This window comes from Ylistrum balloti, unplaced genomic scaffold (assembly GCF_031769215.1).
Source record: "Ylistrum balloti isolate Yb309-2 unplaced genomic scaffold, AGI_CSIRO_Ybal_v1 Utg370220, whole genome shotgun sequence".
Taxonomy (NCBI): Eukaryota; Metazoa; Mollusca; class Bivalvia; order Pectinida; family Pectinidae; genus Ylistrum; species Ylistrum balloti.
In genome coordinates, this window is record NW_026782185.1 from 227,585 (window position 1) to 243,297 (window position 15,713).

At 37.9% G+C, this 15,713-nt stretch overlaps 1 protein-coding gene across 1 annotated transcript; it reads left to right on the plus strand.

Moving 5' to 3' along the window:
• Nucleotides 1-43: 43 nt before the first annotated feature.
• LOC132551831 (probable inactive tRNA-specific adenosine deaminase-like protein 3) lies at nucleotides 44-6,804 on the plus strand. Its single transcript, XM_060215978.1, has 10 exons — nucleotides 44-109; nucleotides 724-807; nucleotides 1,527-1,581; nucleotides 1,941-2,005; nucleotides 2,422-2,442; nucleotides 2,725-2,920; nucleotides 3,475-3,586; nucleotides 4,191-4,347; nucleotides 4,882-5,128; nucleotides 6,531-6,804. The coding sequence occupies exons 1-10, from the start codon at nucleotides 73-75 to the stop codon at nucleotides 6,715-6,717; spliced, it is 1,161 nt and encodes a 386-aa protein (XP_060071961.1). The 5' UTR covers nucleotides 44-72; the 3' UTR covers nucleotides 6,718-6,804.
• The last annotated feature ends 8,909 nt before the right edge of the window (nucleotides 6,805-15,713 follow it).

The following is a 15,713-nucleotide window of genomic DNA, read 5'->3' on the forward strand; positions in this document are numbered from 1 at the left end:
CAGAAAGGAAGCACGTGTATTGTGTCTAATAGCAAGTACTAGATGGATTGAGAAGCTATGCTTTAGATTTCTATGCGTTGTCCGACGGTCACAGAGAATTGTATCATAGGTAAATATTTACATGGTTCTGTGTGAAGGTCTGAACGTCTGACACTAACGTTATATAATCATGATTCCTTACAAATAAAATATTATAATCTAGAATTACAGAGTATGTTCATCAGTTAGGTTAGGTTAAAATTATTAAAATCACTCCTGTCCTTTGTCACTCCATACATATGAGATATCCATACAAATCCTCATGTACAATGACACAATTTAAACACATGAAAAGCGTGGACAGATACAGTGTACAATCAAATTTAACCATATGACAGATACAATTTGTATGATGTAAAAAATATGTATACATGTACACAATCTAACTCTAATCCAATGTAACATTCATTTGTAGCTAGAGAACAAGATTTAGAGTCATGGCCTCCTAATTTAAAGCTAGTTTGACTATTCAACCAAACTGAGCTTTATGTATGTAACTGCGATCAATTTCATAAGGCTGAAATGATATCGAAAATCCGCTTCTGTTTACATATAATGAACAGTTGAAAAAGATAATAATATTAATAATAATGAAACCATATTTGATACTTTGCAAAACTAAATAATACAACTATGTTCATTAAGATTTCATTTAAAAAAAAAATACTTGATGTCAACTTTCAGAAAATCCAGTAGAGAAGACAGCCATGACAACAAGACACCCTGTAGCTGTGTTGGATGATATTTATTACAGGCCTGTGTCATTAGGTATTCCAATAATATTCACATATACTGACCTTTATCTAGACCTGCAATAGCTTCGTATATGTATGTGCAATATCCTTGTCTCTGGTTAGTGAACATGTAAAAGTGGTCATTCTTTATTTCATTGCGGCCATTAGGATTCAAACCTGGCACCTCTGGCTGACTAGTCTGACACTCTAAAGATCAGGCTAAATAGATAGCCTAGTGGTATATTGCAACTAGTATTTAACAAGGGTTACATACTCCCCCTCCAGGAAGTAATTGGTTCTCAAGTTTCCAAGGGTTACAGCGGTACTTGTAAAAGTAAAGCTATGTATTATTCCTGGGTTCCTACATGGGTGCCAATGTAATAGTGGCCGCTTATTTCAATGCCTCCGCTAGCAAGTTTTGGGTAGTTTCTGTTTGTCATACAGAAATGACCATTTCAGTTATCAATTATCGTTATATAATTATATCATCATTATATCATTTCATTTTGTTCAACCTCTTCTCACATTCTGCACTTATTATGATGATATAGTGCTAATGTCATCTTGAGTACTATAACAGTATGATAGAGATGATATAAGATATCATCTTGAATATTGACTCAGTCTTATGGAGGCAACATTTTCTAGATGTCAAATAAAGCAGAAGTCTGAATTACATTGTATATTCAAAATTCATGCTTCCTTATTTATAGTGACAAAACAGGAGAGTTATATCTTATGTTTATGTTTCAGTTGATGTGTTTGTGTGCAACATTACAGATAAGAAAAAGGCAACAAAACTTATCCAGTAAGTAATTTTTGTACATTTGTGTAGCGTAGACATTTTGAACAGAACTTACACTACCTTTTGCACATTTACATTTTAATCATTCAAAAATTTTCATGGAAAGATAAAGGTAATAGATTTTTTTTTTTCAAAACTGCTTAAAAGAATTTTCAGGGATAAGGGAAGGAATGAAAGAGGATACAAGGAATGTTAAAATAGAATCTGTTTTGCCTTGATAAAAATCATATAAATTTTATCTGAAATCAACATAAACTTTCAGATTGTTTAAAGAAATCTGTTATTATAAACTTTACTGTCCACTATATTATGCTTGAATTCATGAGAAATGCAAGTATTTCAAGAAAATCATTTCTTTTAAGATCCCTTAAAAAAGAATTCCCGTTACCTGATCTGTGTCATTTGAAAAGGATAAGAGCTGTCAAAGGTGAGTTACACTAGACGTGCTGGGAGAAAATAGGGTGAAGACAGATTGGAAGTGGTATAAATACCAATATACAAGTTTTCATTTCACATGAGCCCAAGAAATTTTTATTTTTGCGAGCCTTGTTGAGAAAGAATTATGACAGAGACAAGTTTCATAAAATCTCATGTAAAATGAAAACAAATTTAAGATACTTTTTGTCACATTAATTAGTGGCGGAAGTCAGTTATGAATTTATATTTTAGACATCGTTGTGTTTCAGGAGCCAAAGGTCAAGGCCAATGTCACCCATGCTATGTATAGAAAATTATCAACTGATTCAGTTTAAACACTTGGTAATACTCCATTCTTCGTTGAAAATTTGTCAAACTTTATACACTATCAAGTATGGGTATACTCTGGACATTATTGTCTTTCAGGAGCCCAAGGTCAAGGCCAAGGTTAGTGGTGCTTTTTGTATAGAAAACATTGATTTTTCACTTTACAGATTAAATTTGAATTCCAGTCTAACTTTCTTCCTGTTTTTTCACCGATGTTTTTGTCTCAAGATTATTTTTGATTTTGCCATTGATCATTGGCCTATGCTTGTAACTTTTTTCTGTTTAAATCCCGTATCATCCTTCCTGTCATGTCAATATGTCAGTGTGTTGCGGTGGCATACATGTCTTACATTTCTAGTATAAATCGATAATTAAAAATTAAGAATTTGGTTTTTTTTTCAGATTCACCCTTACAAGTTATACTTTGTGATGGATCTTGTGACATAGATAAGGTCTCAGTGACCATATCAGAATCTCAGGATTACTCGACCTTGACAAAACCCTTCAAGGTTAAAGTTCCAGCAAAGATGCCTTTAACCAGACAACAGTATGAGGAATCCATTTTGTATTGGCCTGTAAATTTTCATGAAGACAAGAGGTTTATACATGTTCATATATTCAGTATTTTTACAATTTTGTCCTACAAATTAAGTGTATTAATAATGAATTTATTTTGTTTAGTTATCTGTTCTTACAACATTTTCTTTGTTGTCATAAAATTGATGACAGTATCTGTAAGTTAAGAAATAACAGGCAATGTGTGGTAAGAATCAATTTGAAACGGCAAAAGACAGTGTCTACAGCTGATGAAGTACTCGATGACATTATCATAGTGCTGTCACACTGAAATGGACACAACAGCATGACACCCAAGCTTGTCACTATATAATGACATTGGGCTAATAAAGTCCTTACAAGCCATATAAAGTAGTGAAGCAGAGTTTAGTTATAGATCAGCATCGGGGGATACAACCCATAACCTTAGGCAATAGACAGAAAAAGGTTGTTTATAAAAATGTGGCCAAATTAGTATGTCAGTAGGTAATAGGGTCAAAGGGAACAATACCTAAGCAATGAAACTGTTGAAGTAGATTTACAAATGTGAGTTACAATGTTTTTTGGTAAATTTTGTTTAATTTCTTATTTTGACAGTATCACAAAGGCATTGACAAACCAGGTATTCAATTCAGAAGAAATTGATAGAATTAACTCTCACATGGAAGAAGCCATAGTCATGGCAAAAATAGCTGCTGAGTCCAAACAGGTAGGTCACAATTATATAGACACTTTACTGTACAAAACATCATAAACTTAGAGTTAGCATATTTGTATTTCTGTTGATTGTTGATTGAAAGCATTGAAGAATTTGAATTTGTTGGTTTAAAGCGTTAGAATTTTTGTATTTCTTTTCTGTTGGTTTAAAGGATTACAATATTTGTTTTTCTGTTTGTTTGAATAATTTTGAAAACAGGTTTAATTCTTATTTGTTTTACATATTAAATTCCATGTTGTAGACTACACAGATTCAGCCATAGATATAGGGCGCTTGATTTAAAAACATGCAGCTAAGATACATTAATGTATGCTTAATGCAAATTAAATGTACTGTATCCATATTTAGCAAGAGTTATTCCCCTTAGCTTGCTGTGATTAAAATATGCAGTGTATAGGGTTTGTACTGTTTTTCCTTTTTGCATAAAGAAATTATTTTAGCTGTGATGATTTGTAGGTCTAGATTGGATTGTTGTTTGATCAGAGTTGGACAAAGGCTTGACTGTGATGGCTGAGAGGTGTAGGTTGGATGGTATGGATGATGTACACTCTAGCCATTAGATCAAGGTTAACCAACTGTTTTTCATTTATTTCAGCTCCCGTTAGGTGCAGTGGTAGTGGATCCAGTTCAAAATATAGTAATTGCCAAAGGTTATGACCTACGACATGGCTCTCACCCACTACAGCATGCTGCCATGGTAGCCATTGACCTTGTGGCAAGGTCACAGGGTGGGGGTATGTGGCCCTTACAAGGTACATTTTGACTTTACTTGTAGATGTATGACATGGGAAATAGATACTGGCAGTATACTGGTGAACAAATAAGGGAAAAACTTCAATGATGTCTCATGACCTAGATAGAATTGTGAGGAAGATAAACTGATTCTCTTCACTACTTTTTAATATAGAAGTTTTCTGGAGCATGAGTCGTGCACTTTTACCTACTTGCATATCATTGAAAGGTGAAGTGTCAAGTATTGAAATGTAGTCACATTTCTTCAGTATATAAATATGTATACTATAATTCTGTACAAAAGTGGATACAATTAAGTTCTAGAAGGAGCACTTTGCCTGATTCCTGTTTTTGTCATGATATAGATGCAGATGCTTTATGTTGCATTTCATCAATGAAAAATACATGTATTAATTTAGAAATATTACATGAAATTGAGTTGATTTGATTTGTATCTGCATTCATTTTTGCTGTCTGATGAATACTGTCTCTTTACCTTATTGCATATAGATAATACTCTGCTTGAATAATTATATCTGGTGCTTTCTTTTCAGGTTACAAGGATTTGTACTACAAAGTTGCTGACCAGAGCTTGGAGTCTACTGCATCTGTGACATGTCCAGTAATGACTGCTAACTATGAGAAAACAGATAAAGACAAAAAATGTGGTCAAGCGACAAATAATGATCAGTATTCTAGCAACACTAGTGACCAATACAGTTCTAAGTCTGGTCAAGTGAAGACAGGGCCATATCTTTGTACTGGTTATGACATTTACCTGACCAGGGAACCTTGTGTCATGTAAGTATGAACAGGTTGTTATCATATATCTACCCCATTATCAGTGGAAGTAACACTCATCACATATCTACCCTGTTATCAGATAAAAACAACACCCATCACATATCTACCCTGTTATCATTGGAAATAACACCCATCACATATCTACCCTGTTATCAGATAAAAATAACACCCATCACATATCCACCCCGTTATCAGATAAAAATAATATCCATTACATATCTACCCTGTTATCAGCGAAAATAACACCCATCACATATCCACCCTGTTATCAGAAAAGAAAGAATAAAAATAACCACCATCACATTTCCATCCTGTTATCAGATAAAATTAACACATATCACATATCTACCCTGTTATCAGATAAACATAACACCCATCACATATCTACCCTGTTATCAGATAAAAATAACACTCATCACATATTAACCCCGTTATCAGATAAAAATAACACCCATCACATATCAACCCTGTTATCATTGGAAATAACACCCATCACATATCTACCCTGTTATCTGATAAAAACATCACCCATCACATTTCCATCTTGTTATCAGGTAAAATTAACACACATCACATATCTACCCTGTTATCAGATAAAAATAACACCCATCACATATCTACCCTGTTATCAGATAAAAATAACACTCATCACATATTAACCCTGTTATCAGATAAAAATAACCCATCACATATCCACCCTGTTATCAGATAAAAATAACACCCATCACATATCTACCCTGTTATCAGATAAAAATAACACCCATCACATATCTACCCTGTTATCAGATAAAAATAACACCCATCACATATCTACCCTGTTATCAGATAAAAATAACACCCATCACATATCCACCCTGTTATCAGCAGAAATAACACCCATCACGTATCTACCCTGTTGTCCCATAAAAACATCACCCATCACATTTCCATCCTTTTATCAGATAAAATCAACACACATCTACTCTGTTATCAGATGAAAATAACACCCATCAAATATCCACCCCGTTATCAGATAAAAATAATATCCATTACATATCTACCCTGTTATCAGATAAAAATAACACCCATCACATATCAACCCTGTTATCATTGGAAATAACACCCATCACATATCTACCCTGTTATCAGCAGAAATAACACCCATCACATATCTACCCTGTTATCAGATAAAATAACACCCATCACATATCCACCCTGTTATCGGATAAAAATAACACATATCTACCCTGTTATCAGATAAAAATAACACCCATCACATATCTACCCTGTTATCATGGGAAATAACACCCATCATTAAACAGACAGGGTAAATATACTAAGTTTATGTAACTAAGTAACATTTTAAGAGAGAGGGTATATGTAATCCTTGTTGAATGACTATCTTACTTTGGAATTCCAGGTGTGCTATGGCCCTGGTCCATTCTCGAATAGGACGTGTATTCTATGGAAAATCCTATCCTAAGGAAGGAGCTCTCGGATCAAAGTACAAACTCCACACCCAAACAGGCCTCAATCATCACTACCTAGTATTCCGCGATGTCCAGCGAACCAAGTGTGACCAGCTGTATGATACAGCTGTTACATAATTCATTTCCAGTTCTATAGAGTATGGACAGTCATTACAATTAGAGATATAATATCACAGACTTAGTAATATATCTGAATCCGCGATAATATGCAGAGTAACTTATCCATTTGTGTTATGCACAAACTTTTATTTCACATGCAATATTTATAGAAAATAAAATTTTCATGAAGTGACATATTTTGCATTTTAATCATACATGGGCTTTTAGGAAGGATTTGTCCGACCAAAGAAGACGTTCACAAGGTGACCTATAGCCTTCGCTTTTTGTCAGTCGTTGCGCGCTGGGCATATTTAAACATTTTAAATTTCTTCTCAAGCTTCATTAGAGGAAATGAGAATAAACTTGCCAAAAGTAGAATTTGTCACATTAAAGAAGTCTCTTGGAAGCATTTGTCAAACCAGTGAAGAACACTTTCAGAAAGCTCTGTAAGACCTTCATGAGAAATACTACAATCCTACAGCTTCCCGAAAAATACGGCAATCCTACAGCTTCCTGGGAAATACCGCAATCCTACAGCTTCCTGGGAAATACTACAATCCCACAGCTTCCCGAGAAATAAAGCTATCCTACAGCTTCCTGTGAAATACCGCAATCCCACAGCTTCCCGAGAAATACCGCAATCCCACAGCTTCCCGAGAAATACCGCAATCCCGTAGCTTCCTGGGAAATACTACAATCCTACAGCTTCTTGAGATATACCGCAATCCTACAGCTTCTCGTGAAATACTACACCTAAACATTCAGACCTAAGCTTTCACGGCCTCTACATTAAACATTCAGACCTAAGCTTTCACGGCCTCTACATTAAACATTCAGACCTACGCTTTCACGGCCTCTACATTAAACATTCAGACCTACGCTTTCACGGCCTCTACATTAAACATTCAGACCTACGCTTTCACGGCCTCTACATTAAACATTCAGACCTAAGCTTTCACGGCTTTCACGGCCTCTACATGAAACCTTCAGAGCTAGCCTAAGCTTTCACGGCCTCTACATTAAACATTCAAGCTTTCACGGCCTCTACATTAAACATTCAGACTAAGCTTTAGCATTAAACATTAAGCTTTCACGGCCTCTACATTAAACATTCAGACCTAAGCTTTTCTACATTAAACATTCAGACCTAAGCTTTCTACATTAAACATTCAACATTCACGGCCTCTACATGAAACATTCAGACCTAAGCTTTCACGGCCTCTACATTAAACATTCAACATTCACGGACATTAAACATTCAGACCTAAGCTTTCACGGCCTCTACATTAAACATTCAGACCTACGCTTTCACGGACTCTACATTAAACATTCAGACCTACGCTTTCACGGCCTCTACATTAAACATTCAGACCTACGCTTTCACGGCCTCTACATTAGACATTCAGACCTACGCTTTCACGGCCTCTACATTAAACATTCAGACCTATGCTTTCACGGCCTCTACATTAAACATTCAGACCTACGCTTTCACGGCCTCTACATTAAACATTCAGACCTAAGCATTCACGGCCTCTACATTAAACATTCTAGCCTACGCTTTCACGGCCTCTACATTAAACATTCAGACCTAAGCTTTCACGGCCTCTACATTAAACATTCAGACCTAAGCTTTCACGGCCTCTACATTAAACATTCAGACCTAAGCTTTCACGGCCTCTACATTAAACATTCAGACCTAAGCTTTCACGGCCTCTACATTAAACATTCAGACCTCAGCTTTCACGGCCTCTACATTAAACATTCAGACCTAAGCTTTCACGGCCTCTACATTAAACATTCAGACCTAAGCTTTCACGGCCTCTACATTAAACATTCAGCCTCTACATTAAACATTCACCTAAGCTTTCACGGCCTCTACATTAAACATTCAGACCTAAGCTTTCACGGCCTCTACACGGCCTAAACATTCAGACCTAAGCTTTCACGGCCTAAACATTACACGGCCTCTTAAACATTCAGACCTAAGCTTTCACGGCCTCTACATTAAACATTCAGACCTAAGCTTTCACGGCCTCTACATTAAACATTCACGGCCTCTACCTAGACCTAAGCTTTCACGGCCTCTACATTAAACATTCAGACCTAAGCTTTCACGGCCTCTACATTAAACATTCAGACCTAAGCTTTCACGGCCTCTACATTAAACATTCAGACCTAAGCTTTCACGGCCTCTACATTAAACATTCAGACCTGGCCTCAGCTTTCACAGCCTCTACATTGAACATTGAGACCTAAGCTTTCACGGCCTCTACATTAAACATTCAGACCTAGTCTAAGCTTTCACAGCCTCTACATTAAACATTCAGACCTAAGCTTTCACGGCCTCTACATTAAACATTCAGACCTACGCTTTCACGGCCTCTACATTAAACATTCAGACCTAAGCTTTCACGGCCTCTACATTAAACATTCAGACCTAAGCTTTCACGGCCTCTACATTAAACATTCAGACCTAAGCTTTCACGGCCTCTACATTAAACATTCAGACCTAAGCTTTCACGGCCTCTACATGAAACATTCAGACCTAGTCTAAGCTTTCACAGCCTCTACATTAAACATTCAGACCTAAGCTTTCACGGCCTCTACATTAAACATTCAGACCTAAGCTTTCACGGCCTCTACATTAAACATTCAGACCTAAACTTTCACGGCCTCTACATTCAACATTCAGACCTAAGCTTTCACGGCCTCTACATGAAACATTCAGACCTAAGCTTTCACGGCCTCTACATTAAACATTCAGACCTAAGCTTTCACGGCCTGTACATGAAACATTCAGACCTAAGCTTTCACGGCCTCTACATTTAACATTCAGACCTAAGCTTTCACGGCCTCTACATTAAACATTCAGACCTAAGCTTTCACGGCCTCTACATTAAACATTCAGACCTAAGCTTTCACGGCCTCTACATTAAACATTCAGACCTAAGCTTTCACGGCCTCTACATTAAACATTCAGACCTAAGCTTTCACGGCCTCTACATTAAACATTCAGACCTAAGCTTTCACGGCCTCTACATTAAACATTCAGACCTAAGCTTTCACGGCCTCTACATTAAACATTCAGACCTAGCCTAAGCTTTCACGGCCTCTACATGAAACATTCAGAGCTAGCCTAAGCTTTCACGGCCTCTACATTTAACATTCAGACCTAAGCTTTCACGGCCTCTACATTAAACATTCAGACCTAAGCTTTCACGGCCTCTACATTAAACATTCAGACCTAAGCTTTCACGGCCTCTACATTAAACATTACATTAAACATTCAAGCTTTCACGGCCTCTACTACACCTTAAACAGACCTAAGCTTTCACGGCCTCTACATTAAACATTCAGACCTAAGCTTTCACGGCCTCTACATTAAACATTCAGACCTAAGCTTTCACGGCCTCTACATTAAACATTCAGACCTAAGCTTTCACGGCCTCTACATTAAACATTCAGACCTAAGCTTTCACGGCCTCTACATTAAACATTCAGACCTAAGCTTTCACGGCCTCTACATTTAACATTCAGACCTAAGCTTTCACGGCTTCTACATTAAACATGCAGACCTAAACTTTCACGGCCTCTACATTAAACATTCAGACCTAAGCTGTCACGGCCTCTACATTAAACATTCAGACCTAAGCTTTCACGGCCTCTACATCAAACATTCAGACCTAATCTAAGCTTTCACGGCCTCTACATTAAACATTCAGACCTAAGCTTTCACGGCCTCTACATTAAACATTCAGACCTAAGCTTTCACGGCCTCTACATTAAACATTCAGACCTAAGCTTTCACGGCCTCTACATTAAACATTCAGACCTAAGCTTTCACGGCCTCTACATGAAACATTCAGACCTAGCCTAAGCTTTCACGGCCTCTACATTAAACATTCAGACCTAGCCTAAGCTTTCACGGCCTCTACATTAAACATTCAGACCTAAGCTTTCACGGCCTCTACATTAAACATTCAGACCTAAGCTTTCACGGCCTCTACATTAAACATTCAGACCTAAGCTTTCACGGCCTGTACATGAAACATTCAGACCTCAGCTTTCACGGCCTCTACATTAAACATTCAGACCTCACGGCCTCTACATTAAACATTCAGACCTAAGCTTTCATGGCCTCTACATTAAACATTCAGACCCTAAGCTTTCACGGCCTCTACATTAAACATTCAGACCTAAGCTTTCACGGCCTCTACATTAAACATTCAGACCTAAGCTTTCACGGCCTCTACATTAAACATTCAGACCTAAGCTTTCACGGCCTCTACATGAAACCTTCAGAGCTAGCCTAAGCTTTCACGGCCTCTACATTAAACATTCAGACCAAAGCTTTCATGGCCTCTACATGAAACCTTCAGATTTAGCCTACGCTTTCACGGCCTCTACATTAAACATTCAGACCTAAGCTTTTACGTCCTCTATATGAAACATTCCGACCTAGCCTAAGCTTTCACGGCCTCTACATTAAACATTCAGAACTAGTCTAAGCTTTCACGGCCTCTACATGAAACATTCAGACCTAAGCTTTCACGGCCTCTACATTAAACATTCAGACCTAAGCTTTCACGGCCTCTACATTAAACATTCAGACCTAAGCTTTCACGGCCTCTACATTAAACATTCAGACCTAAGCTTTCATGGCCTCAACATTAAACATTTAGGCTTTCAGCCTCTACATTAAACTACCTAAGCTTTCACGGCCTCTACATTAAACATTCAGACCTAAGCTTTCACGGCCTCTACATTAAACATTCAGACCTAAGCTTTCACGGCCTCTACATTAAACATTCAGACCTAAGCTTTCACGGCCTCTACATTTAACATTCAGACCTAAGCTTTCACACGGCCTCTACATTAAACATTCAGACCTAAGCTTTCACGGCCTCTACATTAAACATTCAGACCTAGCCTAAGCTTTCACGGCCTCTACATTAAACATTCAGACCTAAGCTTTCACGGCCTCTACATTAAACATTCAGACCTAAGCTTTCACGGCCTCTACATTAAACATTCAGACCTAAGCTTTCACGGCCTCTACATTAAACATTCAGACCTACGCTTTCACGGCCTCTACATTAAACATTCAGACCTAGCCTAAGCTTTCACGGCCTCTACATTAAAAGCTTTCACGGCCTCTACATTAAACATTCAGACCTAAGCTTTCACGGCCCTCTACATTAAACATTAAGCTTTCACGGCCTCTACATTAAACATTCAGACCTAAGCTTTCACGGCCTCTACATTAAACATTCAGACCTAAGCTTTCACGGCCTCTACATTAAACATTCAGACCTAAGCTTTCAGCCTCTACATTAAACATTCAGAAGCTTTCACGGCCTCTACATTAAACATTCAGACCTAAGCTTTCACGGCCTCTACATTAAACATTCAGACCTAAGCTTTCACGGCCTCTACATTAAACATTCAGACCTAAGCTTTCACGGCCTCTACATTAAACATTCAGACCTAAGCTTTCACAGGCCTACATTAAACATTCAGACCTAAGCTTTCACGGCCTCTACATGAAACATTCAGACCTAGCCTAAGCTTTCACGGCCTCTACATTAAACATTCAGACCTAAGCTTTCACGGCCTCTACGTTAAACATTCAGACCTGGCCTCAGCTTTCACGGCCTCTACATTAAACATTCAGACCTAAGCTTTCACGGCCTCTACATGAAACATTCAGACCTAAGCTTTCACGGCCTCAACATTAAACATTCAGACCAGACCTAAGCTTTCACGGCCTCTACATTAAACATTCAGACCTAAGCTTTCACGGCCTCTACATTAAACATTCAAACAGCTTTCACGGCCTCTACATTACGCATTCACGGCCTCTACATTACACATTCTTCCCTAAGCTTTCACGGCCTCTACATTAAACATTCAGACCTAGCCTAAGCTTTCACGGCCTCTACATTAAACATTCAGACCTAAGCTTTCACGGCCTCTACATGAAACATTCAGACCTAAGCTTTCACGGCCTCTACATGAAACATTCAGACCTAAGCTTTCACGGCCTCTACATTAAACATTCAGACCTAAGCTTTCACGGCCTCTACATTAAACATTCAGACCTAAGCTTTCACGGCCTCTACATTAAACATTCAGACCTAAGCTTTCACGGCCTCTACATGAAACATTCAGACCTAGCCTAAGCTTTCACGGCCTCTACATTAAACATTCAGACCTAAGCTTTCACGGCCTCTACATTAAACATTCAGACCTAAGCTTTCACGGCCTCTACATTAAACATTCAGACCTAAGCTTTCACGGCCTCTACATTAAACATTCAGACCTAAGCTTTCACGGCCTCTACATGAAACATTCAGACCTAAGCTTTCACGGCCTCTACATTAAACATTCAGACCTAAGCTTTCACGGCCTCTACATTAGACATTCAGACCTATTCCGAGCTACCTAGCGTTATACTACAGATAATTGTAACCGAATTCTATCCAGTCTGAGCTTGATTTAAATTGTTACGGAAAATATATAAAACAATGTGATCATCATGATTGTAGGGCGTGTCCTCTCTGGAATAAACACCAAACACATTTACTATGGAACAGAACTTCACAGGTTTGACAGTAGGAGCTCGTCGATATGGATTATTTGTAACGAAGCCAAGCCTTTTGATACAGATTATATCACTCTGTCCACATGCAGTACAGTAGTTACCCCAGGGTATTTGACAGGAGTACCAATCTATTAGCACGAACCTCAACGTTGATTTCTTCTTTGTTATGTATCGACGTTGATTTTGATGGCTGTCAAATTCTGATGAAAACTATTCCCCATATAAACTGTTATAGAACCCAAAAACAGAATGCTGTTTACATTATACGTGCGGTTCATGTATCCTGAAATTTTAGATATTCAAAATTTATCTCAAACATTACCAGGCGTGCTCCTCGTGATTTGATACCGTGAAAAACTTAAAAGGTTTCATACCTGGCGAATGAGATGTGACGTGTTTTCTGTACATTGACCTAGGATGAGTAAAAACTCAAATTAGATCAGCCATTCCACATAAAGAATTACGCAGAAGTTAACTCAATTTCTTTTGATAAAATTGAGTCGGCCCCAGTTTTCGTAAGATTTCGTAAGTTAAGCTTCAAAACATAAACACTCGATTCGACTCTAATTACAGTCTCCGTAGGGCATGAGGCACCACTACTACTACAGCCCACAACTTTGCTGAATGAAGTGGCGATGTCATTGCCATTTGAGCAAAACAATCTTGATAGTGCTTTGATATAAGACGGTGTGAAGGTGTTGTGTTGATTTGGCGATCTCAACCTACAATAAACAGAAAGTTATACAAAATTACCGCGAAAATTATCCGGTTCACAGTATGTAGGACAACTGGGACCGGATGTTATTTTGATGGATTCAATATTTCATTTGTCACAACCCGTTTTCTGGCAAAAATAAATTGTGTGCGCGGATAACATCAAACAGGTTGTAATGCTAAGATCACTGAATGGTCTTAATTCTTCGTCACCTTTAGATTGAAATATAGCCCAGACAGTAATTCCGCCAAGACAGTAATTTGTCGGTACGGCATGGCTTCAGTCTCATCATCAATACAACTGTATATATGATATGGACAGGCCAACACAATAGAATGTCAGCGGCTCCGTACAACAGAAGCATCTCAAGTGCGCCAAGCAGGAGATGTAGATGGAGTTAACTTGATACCTTTTAGCCTGGGCGGATTATAAACAATGTCTAGAACGCAAACTCTAAATATAGAATGTCAAAGAGTTGTCATGTGGGTCTTAAAACATGTTCGCGTTGTCTTTCATCTCTTTCGACTGACGACATGAGACGCCATAATGCAGGCCGACCTTACATTTACCTTAAAGAAGCATAATAACAGTAGTATACTTTCCTTAACGATATATCTCGTAAGACTATACAAGAGACACACAAGCGAATACCACATTTTAAGAATATAAAGTTAGATACCGTAGAGTCAAACAACGAATTAAACTGCATCATACAGCTGTTTAGTCCTTCTAGGATTCGTCAGTGATTCTACATCATACAGCTGTTTCGTCCTTCTAGGACTCGTCAGTGATGTTACATCATACAGCTGTTTCGTCCTTCTAGGACTCGTCAGTGATGTTACATCATACAGCTGTTTCGTCCTTCTAGGACTCGTCAGTGATGCTACATCATACAGCTGTTTCGTCCTTCTAGGACTCGTCAGTGATGCTACATCATACAGCTGTTTCGTCCTTCTAGGACTCGTCAGTGATGCTACATCATACAGCTGTTTAGTCCTTCTAGGACTCGTCAGTGATGTTACATCACACAGCTGTTTCGTCCTTCTAGGACTCGTCAGTGATTCTACATCATACAGCTGTTTCGTCCTTCTAGGACTCGTCAGTGATGCTACATCATACAGCTGTTTAGTCCTTCTAGGACTCGTCATTATGCTAAATCATACAGTTGTTTCGTCCTTCTAGGACTCGTCAGTGATGCTAAGGGTCTAAAGTTTGTAGCCTAGAAGGGGACTAAGGAAAATCCAAATCAATCGAAAGAAAAGTAAGGATCTAGACGAGGAGGTGCAGCAGCCCCATTATAACTTTCGTTATTTTCATATATCAGCTAATTTTAGAACAGCGTCTAGTACATGAATCACACTACGAAATCTACAATATGGTGTGATTATTTGAAGCATTGATTAAACAACAAAATAATTTGACATGTCTGCATTTCGTTTAAATTAACTCTAATATTCCTTAAGATATATATTTTCGTCTAATAGGAAGATTACTTGCATTTTTAAAATATCAGGGAAAGATAATATCTTTTGTATTTCCGACGCCGTCCTGGATGATCAAGTAGTTCAACAATGTCTCATTCGACCTTAGATAATTGTGCTTTTTACCCTCAGCATTAAAGCGATAACGCGCACACGCACATGGATTTTGAAGATATCTAGATGCTCATTTATTGTGTCCTATTATGTTGAAACC